We start from the raw sequence: 10,383 nt of genomic DNA on the forward strand, positions 1-10,383 counted from the left end.
ATATATTCGACTATTATGCAAATTCAATTGAAAAACATGGGGATCTGATACTACTGATAGCTTTTAAAGGTCACAAAAAAAATGTGGTGGAAAATAACTGAACTCTTAAGTTCACATGCAACCTAATTGGAGCTATGTTTTCACTATTGAAAGCTATATAATCTATGAACATCAAAGAACCCTATGGAAACCCTAGTATTTTCAAAAATCATAAGAAATATAGGGTTTACATGCCTTTTGATTATTCTTGTAAATAACCAATGAATTCCTTCTTCAAAAGCTATTGGAAGCAAGCACTAGAAATCTCGTGTCTCTGATGGTTCACACCCAAACCCTACCAACTAAGGAAACTTAAAGAGAGAGGAGAGGGAAGGAAATTACCGGCTATACTCTCGAGGTATCAAGTGGTTGATAATAAGAGGGTTTAAGGCCTTATTTATAGCCATATTAGGAAACCCTGGAACCCCTAATTTGAACATAATACTATTATTTCAAATTAGGTAATTATCCAATATCCTAATTATCTTCAAGGGCTATTCTAAAAACCCTAGAGTTATCCTCCAAAACCACCCACCACCTTTAGGAAGGTTCTGGAACCCTTTTCTTCAACTATTGAATGATTACATCTTAGGTCCTTTCACTTTTAATTAATCCAGTTAATCCCAAAATTAATTGTAATTAATTCTAATTAATTTTTGATTAATTCTTAATTAAATAATATTATTTCTAATTAACATATTATTCTTATAACATATTAATAAATCATTTATTTCTATTTATTAATCATATAATAAATCAATAAATCGGTCTCTCTTTGCAAAAGTCATCCTATTCGATTACTAGGTTTGAGGGCAGCCCAAAAGGACTGTGTCAATTATTCAAGTATATACCAATTTAATTATTGGCTTGGACACCTAATCTAACAAATAATACATTTGGTGTGGATCTAATAAGAAGGGTGTGTGAATGTAGAAGTTGGCAATTGAGAGGTATCCCATGTGTGCATGGCATGGCTGCAGTTACATACTTGAATCATGACACATAGTTGTATGTGGAACCTTGTTTTAGCAAACAAAGTTTGCTTTCATGTTACACTTATAATGTCCACCCTTTAAATGGTAGTTCAATGTGGTCGACACTTGGTTACCATAAGCCTTTGCCTAAAAAAAAGACTACTAGGAAAACTAATAGTTAAATGAAAAAAAGATTATGTAGAAAGAGAAAGTACTGATAAAAAGAGGCATATAGTATCACGTGCAGGAGAGCTGCAAAAGTGTAGTACTTGTATGGGAACTGGACACAACAAATCAAGATGTCAAAGAAAAGGTAAAAATTAATTGATTTAGTGTAGTTCTATATAAATGGAGATAGTAATATTAATTTATTTTCTAAGTAAGCAGATGTAGAAATGTACCTAGTAAGTGGATGTAGAAATGTACCTGCTCAAGAACACGTTCAACAACCTACTCAACAACCTAGTAACACTTCAAACACCCCTACAGGAAGTGGAAATGTACTTGTCCAACCACAATATCAAGCCCCCAAAACTTCAGGAAGTTCAAATAAAACAAGTTGAGAATTAACTGTGGGAAAGAGGAAAGCTTCATAGCGTATAACCAAGGTTGCTCTACGTAAGAAAGTTGTTCCCTAAAAAAGTATTGGTTATAGTCGAAAGGACCAGTAATTTTAGAATGATGTGCTTGTTTTCTTTTGTTTAAGAATACTTTTAGTCTTTTGAATGGAAGTGGGAACAAACCTTAAGTGTTTTGTCTCAATTTGTAATGTAACTATGCTAGTAGGTCGCAAAAGTAATATAATATCTACTTTTATACATTGTCTTCCTTTTATTTACTGATTAATGTGTTGATGGTTATTTTGGTCATAACGTACTTCAAGGGTATGTTAATCTTTGTCTATGAGATAAGATATGCAACAAATATGTGTTTTGGTCAACGGTTGATGTTACTTATGCCATGTTAACAATTTTGTGTTATTGATCATTTATCTTTTACCTGTTACAACATTGTACTTTGGACATTTAATCATCATCAAGGGTACTTGCCAAACATTGTGTGAATCCGAGATGGAAGGCTACAGTGGCAATGAGTGAATCCATGACTTACAGGTGAGGGGAGAATGATAAAGAAGTTGTCGACATTTTAGGGAAAATATAGATTCTAAGGCAAAATTAACACCTATATGTTGGATTAAATAAGTGGTGCGTAGATAGGATGAATAGGCCACATAAGTTGCCAAATTAACATAAACCTAAGATTATCAGTCATATTATCTAATTTGAACATGTCAAACATGTTCAGTTGGCAAACGTGGACAGAAAAACATCGTTATATAAATATGGAAAAAGACCTAAAGCACGCTATCTTCCTAGGTCATTAACCTTTTTGTTATTGACCTTAGGCATAAATTAGGAATATCAAATGCTTGAATTTAATTATTATTATTAATAAATTACAAATTATATATATATATATATATATATATATATATATATATATATATATATGTGTGTGTGTGTGTGTGTGTGTTAATTGAGAGGTATCCTTATGAAGAGTATGTGACCAAGATACTATTCCTCGGGTTACTTACTCAACCCAACCATAGTCACCACCTCTTTATTGGCTTCACCATTTTTATATTCGCACCGCCATAACATTCTACCTTCTTCCGATAAGATATTGCTCTCATTCATCTCTTTTTTCACGTATCTCGGATACTTTCTCATGCTCTCCTCCAGACCACCGTCTCCACCCCCCTTCTAATTCGTTCTATCAATACTAATGTTAAAAAGTATATAAAGTGATATATCAATAATAAATTATTTATTCACGGAGGGATCTTAGAAGTAAAAAATAAAAAAAATAAAAAAATAAAAAAATTAATGTACAGAATATAACACAAAAATTTGTTGACCGATAATTTTTTGTTATAGACTTATAGCTGATTTTCAAGAATCCATCTAAACAAAATTTATCATTTAAAACTCGGTATAGACAAAAATAATTTTCCTTATGGAACAATGGTCATCATTTTTTTTGGGTGTTTTTACTTTTAACCCTTTTCTTATAATTTTCTATTGCAACAGAAACAGAATGTCAAGAAGTATTATTTTTACAACAGAAAAGTGTGGATGGAATGAAACGAATTGATGGTTGACTTAATCCATATATATTTTTTTTGAATAAAGAAAAGAAAAACCTTCAAAAGGAAAGTCAACAGTTTTGACTTTGTAAGTTGCACAACTTCTCCCTCCACAACCTCTCCAATATCCCTCATTCCTCAAATTCCTTACTTTACAAAAAAAATTCCCTACTTTTCATTATTTTATGCATCTCCCCTTTCTATTGTTATTTTTTTATTTGGATTCTAGATACAAGTTGTTAATATCCCTTATAAAACAATTATTTGACAGAAATTATATGAGTTTATAAATTTTGTGCCAGTTTGCCTTCCATCAATATGTTTTGACTTTTTATTTCTAATTTAAAAAGAAAAATGTTGATAAAAACTTCATCAATTTTATATATAATAAATTAATAATAATCAATTTTATTACAAATTTGATATGATAGAAAAAAAAGCACCCAAAATATGAATTAATTAGTTTACGAAATCTGATATGAGTCCACATAAGACAAGGTACAGAAAGACAGTGGTGCAGTTGAGTTGAGATTGGCTTCATTCAAACTGCCATTTCCCCTCTTCAAATATGCTCTCAACTCCATCAATTGATCTCCATATTTCCCTCCATCTTCCATACCCAAATCTCATTCCAACTCATGTTTTTGAATCTCTTAATCTTCAAGAACATCCAATTCTTTCCCATTTTTACGTATCTGTGTAATTAATGTGATGCAATTACTGAAACCCTGATCAGATCTGCGAAGATTTTTTGCTGGTTTTGGGGGATTTGGAGCTTGGAGACCTCAAACATTCAGCAATGGTGGCTGAACCTTGGTTACTGCGGATGGGGAATCAAATGAGTTCGAATCTCAAACACGCTCTCCTCTTGGAATCGTCTTCAAAACCATCAGCCAAGAACAAGCAAGATACCCGCAACAAAACTCCGGAAACAATCGGAATCCTATCGTTTGAGGTCGCGAATGTGATGTCGAAAATCGTTCACCTCCACAAATCCCTAACGAATTCCGAGATCTCTAAATTAAAAAACGAGATTCTCAAATCTGACGGCGTCAAAACCCTAGTTTCCTCCGACGAAACCTACCTTCTAGACCTCGCGCTTTCAGAAAAGCTAGACGATTTGAGTTTCATCGCCGGCGTCGTTTCCAGGCTCGGCAAGAAGTGTACAGTCCCGCAGCTCCAAGGGTTTCAGCATGTTTACGAAGATATAATCAATGGAGCCATTGATGTGGGAGGATTAGGGTTCCTAGTCAAAGACATGGACGCAATGGTGCGAAAAATGGAGCGATTCGTGAACTCTACAGCTAGCCTCTACACCGAAATAGAAGTTTTGAACGAATTAGAAGCTGCAACGAGCAAATTCCAGCAGAATCAGCATGAAGAAAGCCGAAAAGTTTTACAACAGAAAGTGATTTGGCAGAAGCAAGATGTAAAACACCTGCAGAATGTTTCTCTTTGGAATCAAACTTACGATAAAATCGTCGAGATGCTAGCAAGAACAGTATGTACCCTCTATGCCCGAATTTCTTTAGTTTTCATCGATACAATTTCACGAAGAGACATGTTCTCCAATGCTTCTCTCCCCATTTCTTCTTCAAATCTACACTCCTGTAGAAGTTTACCTCAAAATTCATCCCAGATCGATTCCCGTAGTACAAAATCTGGTGGCAGTTTTAGTAATTCAGGATTTGAGAAAAGGGTAATTAGTCCCAGACCTCAGATCATATCAAAAAAGGGGGAAATCTCTCTGTTTAAAGCCGAAGATTTCAATTTCGCTTGTGGGTTAGGACCTGGAAGATTGTTCATGGAATGTTTAAACATAAACAGTTCGATTTCAAAATTCGATGATTTCGATGACGATTCTTTCCAAAAACATGATGATCAAAGCAGTCGGATTTCAAGAGAGATCACAAATCATTCTTCTTTTCACACCCGAATCCCAAGAATCCCAAAAAGCAGCTTTAAATCTACCCCAAAAAGCAGCGCAACAAAAACCAGACTAACAGTACAAGCTCCTCCAACCACCATTGGAGGATCTGCATTAGCATTACATTACGCCAACATCATAATCGTGATTGAGAAATTACTACAGTACCCTCATCTAGTGGGTGAAGAAGCTAGAGATGATTTATACCAAATGCTCCCAACAAGCATACGATTGGGGTTAAAGATTAGTCTAAAATCATATATCAAAGATTTAGCAATCTATGATGCTCCTCTTGCCCATGATTGGAAAGATCGACTCGATCAGATTCTTGTTTGGCTTTCACCTTTGGCGCATAACATGATTAGGTGGCAAAATGAGAGAAATTTTGAACAACAACAAATCGTTTCAAGAACAAATGTGCTTCTTCTTCAAACTTTGTATTTTGCTGATAGAACGAAAACTGAAAGAGCCATTTGTGAGCTTCTTGTGGGGTTGAATTATATATGTCGATATGAACATCAACAGAATGCGTTGTTGGATTGTGCAAGCAGTTTTGACTTCAATGAATGTATGGAATGGCAATCTCAATATTCATGATGGTGAGTTTTGAGTTTTTTTTTTTTTTTTTTTTTATTAGATGATGATGATATGTGAATATGTGATTTTTTTTTTTTAGAGATTTATTTTATAATCATTGTATGGATGAGTTGTGTTATGTACTTTGTTCCAAGTTTTGAAAGTACAAAATTCAACTTGAAAAACAATCGAGCTTCTTCAAATCTACAATGTATTTTGGTGTTCTTTTATTTTTTTGTTTTGTTTTTCAGTTTGATTGGTAGCCTTATGTTTACTTATCTTGTTGGATTAGTTAAGAAAATGTAGAGGATTTTTTTTTTGGTTAATGGGTTTATAATTTAATTAAAACAACTATACATTGTTGTTTCTTTTTTACTTAATCCCAACAAAATGCCGAGATAAGTTAAGCAAAAAACATTTCTTAGGCAAATGTTTGACGACAAGATGAAAAACAAGCTAATAGGCGAAAAGCTAATTGTTAGTCAATAAAAAAATGATCCATTTTGTAAAAGTAGCTAGTTGAAATATATAAAATGTCATAAAAAGGTATGTAGAATAAAAGGTATAATTGAGGAAAAAAAACTCAACAATATGTTCGTTGAAACGTTACTCTGAATATAATTAAAAATTAAAAAAATGAAAATTGGGAAATCTAACCTATATAAATCAACTTTTTAAAGAAAATAACTATTTTTTTTTTAATTTTTGAAAAGTAATCATTTTTCTTACGAACGTCTACTTACGGATTACTATTTACATTCCTGTCTACTTTTCATTTTTTTTTTCAAAGAATACTTCATTCCGTGTTTGATCTTTAAATTTCAGAATTATTTTTTGTTTTTTTTCAATTTTTTTATAAAAATATCCATGCTTATGTTTATTCTGATTGTTGAATATCATCATTTTTCAATAAAATGTATGTTTGTATGCACTAATATCCTATATAGTTCATGTTTATTATAATTTTTTTAATTTTTTGTTAAATTTAAGTAAAAAACTATTTTTTTTCGAAATTCCGGAAATTTTTCTTTGGATTTAAGACCTATTCTTGAAATTCCGAAGTTTTAATCCGAAATCCGGAATGTCAGTCCGGAATCAGTCAAGAAACATGTTTTTTTTGTCCGGAATACCTATTCCGGACCAAGTCATAATGTTTGCAATTATTATTTTTTTGGTTATTTTGTTCAAATAAACATTTAAAAGTGGTTAGATTATTCAATTTTTCTTAAAAAAAATTGAATAAGATCGTTGAAACGCTGATATATTTTTAAAAAGCTATTTATTACGCTATTTTTTTTATTTGCCAAATAAGTTAAACTAAAAAGAAAAGTTCAATAAGGTCGTTGAAACGTTAATATATTTTTTAAATAGCTAGTTAATATGCTATTTTTTATTTGCTAGACATAAAAAACTAGAAAAACAAGTTATCTTATGGCATGCAATTAGACACTAACCTTTGACATATTTGCCCTTCATTTTTGCTCCTAATTCTCTCATTTCTAAATTGATGAATATTATAAAATTTATCTTTTTTAAATATAAAAATAAAATGGTCATTTAATAAAATAACATGTAATTATCCACTTGGTCACGCTATCCATACGCAGACTTATTGTAATAACATGTCCCACATGGTTAAAAAGTGAAAAATTATGGGACCCTTTATAAGATTTAATTAAGTTGTGTTCTATAAATAACTTTACTTTTGACCATGATTTTAAACTGGTGGAGAAACTATTACAACTATTTGAATTCAATGTTGTTAAGTTGGCTAAGAAATAATCATAAAAAGTGTGCATTAATTTGAGACATGAATTGCGTAACATGCCATGCCTGCATCATTGATGTTTTCACTGGACAAAACCTTGTAGTTGTTGTACAGTACAACATACTGAAGCATGTGACCAATTATTTTGGTTGATTTGAATGGTGAGGTCCTTTGGTTTCACTGCAAAATGGATTGACTTTTAGTTTTTGGTTATCTTGTGGCAAAGGGTTTAGTTGGAAAGAAAAGAAAGTAGTTGAAGCAACCAAAATGATTTAACCTTTAGGTTGTGTAATTAATGTATCAAAACTTTTTCATTAGGTAAATCATTACAAAAACCTAACATATTTTTATCTAATTTTATAAAGAAATCATCATATATTTTTCTTGGTGTATTAAAATCTCTATCTTTTCTTAAAGATTTATTTAAGGTTTTTTGACTTTAGAAAAACCAAATTTGTTTTTATCACAACATTAAAAGTGGCTTTGATATAAAAGTGCTTAAATCCCTAAGATGATTTCCTTGTTAAAGTTATATTTGAAAATATTTGTTTAAATTTGTCTTTCAATTATTTTTTACTTTTACAACAGGTCAGGTTTGCATATACAACAAGTCAGCACCACCATCACAATCTACCATGTTGCTACAACTAGAAGCAACCTCCACCACTTGCCGCCACAACCTCCACCATCAAAAACACACCACCACCATTTGAAAATCAAAAGATACAACAAAGATGGTGGCGACTGCTAGGGTTTACGGCAAACACAACAGAAAAGACAACGCTATCACCATAACCATCATCTCAAAATCAAAACAAACAACAGGGCGGAGACGACTAGAGGTGGTTGTGGTGGTAGGGGCTATGGTGAAATCGAAGGGAGCGATAATGGGGTTTTGGTTTTCAGGAGGAGGGTTGAGGGTGGCGTAGGTAGCTCTGGTGGTAGGAAGACAATGATGATCAGTGAGGTTTGATGGCAAGACGGTTTAACGAAAATGACGGCGGTTTTCTATTTTCCGGCGAACGAAGGAGGGTGGCGTAGGTAGCTCCGTTGGTTTGAAGATTGTGGTGGTTGGTGGAGTTTCATGACGGAAGGAAGGTGGTTCCAACGGAACGTGCAGATCCGAAAACGGTGCCAATTTTTGGTTTTCAGGGGACAGAGGAGGGTGACATCGGTAACTCCGGCGGCGGAGGACAATGGTAGTAATGGTTCTTCGGAGAGAGAATAGTGAGGTAGAATGTAACCGACTAACGGGTGGTAGTTGCTTCTTGTGGCGGTGACCATTTATAGAAGGTAAAAAATGGTTTAAGGAAAAATTTGAATCAATATTCTTAAATATTAGGCATTAACGTATCAAAAATCGGATAGAACCATCAAAACTTGACAAATTGAATAACTTTTATGTAAAAAACCTTTAAAATCAATATATTATATATATATATATATAGTATATATATATATATATATATATATATAATATATATATATATATATATAATATATATATATATATATATATGGTTAGGTTCATTTGAGACCACCTATATTTTGTGAGACCGTGAGACGCATTTTTTTATTTTTTTTATTTTTTTTAGTTAATTCAAGTTCTGAAAATAATATTTAAAAAAAGAATTTTTAGATTTTTCCATTTATTTTTCATTTTAAAATTATTTTTTAAAATATGTACAGTGTAATATTCTATTTCACGTATTTTTTAAAAAAAATGGAATTTATTTTTATTCATTTTTATTTATTTTTATTTACTTTTTAGTTAATTCAAGTTCCGGAAATAATATTTAAATTTTTTTTTTTAGATTTTTCCATTTATTCTGCATTTTAAAATTATTTTTTAGAATATGTCAATGTAATATTCTATTAGAATGTTTCCGTATTTTTCAAAAAAAATGGAATTTATTTTTATTTTATTTTATTTTTTTTAGTTAATTCAAGTTCCGAAAATAATATTTAAAAAAAGAATTTTTACATTTTTCCATTTATTCTGCATTTTAAAATTGTTTTTTAGAATATGTCAGTGTAATATTCTATTAGAAAATTTAACGTATTTTTCAAAAAAAAAACGGATTTTTTTTTATTTTTTTTAGTTAATTCAAGTTCCGAAAATAATATTTAAAAAAAGAATTTTGGATTTTTTCCATTTATTTTTGCATTTTTAAATTATTTTTAGATTTGTTCTAACGGTCTCAGAAAATTAGAATGGTCTCAAATGAACCTGAACCTATATATATATATATATATATATAATATATATATAATATATATATATATATATATATATATATATATAATATATATATATTGCATTAAAACATTTATATTTCTTGAAAATTTTAATGTAATGAGCTGTAACCAATAAATCTTTAAGAATCGATTACCCAACTTTCATGGCTATATAGATTTGTCGAGCTCAAAGCTTTAAATTAAATATTTTTACAAATATAATGGTTTTATGTACTTTAAAAAATAATATTGTGGTTTTTTTTTAAATATGGAAATAAAATTTGGTTTTCCTAGGTTTTTTTTTTTTTTTTTTTTTTTTTTTTTTTTTTTTTTATGAATTTTGAAATTTCTATGAAAAAGTTCTCTTGTTATTGTAAGAGTTTTTTCAACAATTTGGTAATTAACAAGATCTTTATTGATTTATTTTAACCATTGTGTATTTGCGTTTGGTCTCATACATATTTGGTCAATTACGAATAGCCGATTTATAAAAAAAAAAAAAAAAAAACAATAGAAAAATATAAAAAAGAATATTTAATGATGCATATAAAAACCTATGTTATTATGAGTATTATTTCAGGTTATTAAGTTGATGATACGATAATAACACAAATAAAAAACTCATATTGTTGATTTCATAGATGATAGTATTAGATAAATATAACAACACAAAACATATGACGATGACTTTCTAAGACTATCCACAGTTAGAGTG

The 10,383-nt window shown here is 30.6% G+C and overlaps 1 protein-coding gene across 1 annotated transcript; it reads left to right on the forward strand.

Annotated features, from left to right (window-relative positions):
* The first annotated feature begins 3,658 nt into the window (after positions 1–3,658).
* Positions 3,659–5,886, forward strand: LOC111919144 (uncharacterized). Its single transcript, XM_023914758.3, has one exon. It carries the CDS (start codon positions 3,959–3,961, stop codon positions 5,681–5,683), a length of 1,725 nt encoding a protein of 574 aa, XP_023770526.1. The 5' UTR covers positions 3,659–3,958; the 3' UTR covers positions 5,684–5,886.
* The last annotated feature ends 4,497 nt before the right edge of the window (positions 5,887–10,383 follow it).

Source organism: Lactuca sativa, chromosome 3 (genome assembly GCF_002870075.4).
Source record: "Lactuca sativa cultivar Salinas chromosome 3, Lsat_Salinas_v11, whole genome shotgun sequence".
Classification (NCBI taxonomy): Eukaryota; Viridiplantae; Streptophyta; class Magnoliopsida; order Asterales; family Asteraceae; genus Lactuca; species Lactuca sativa.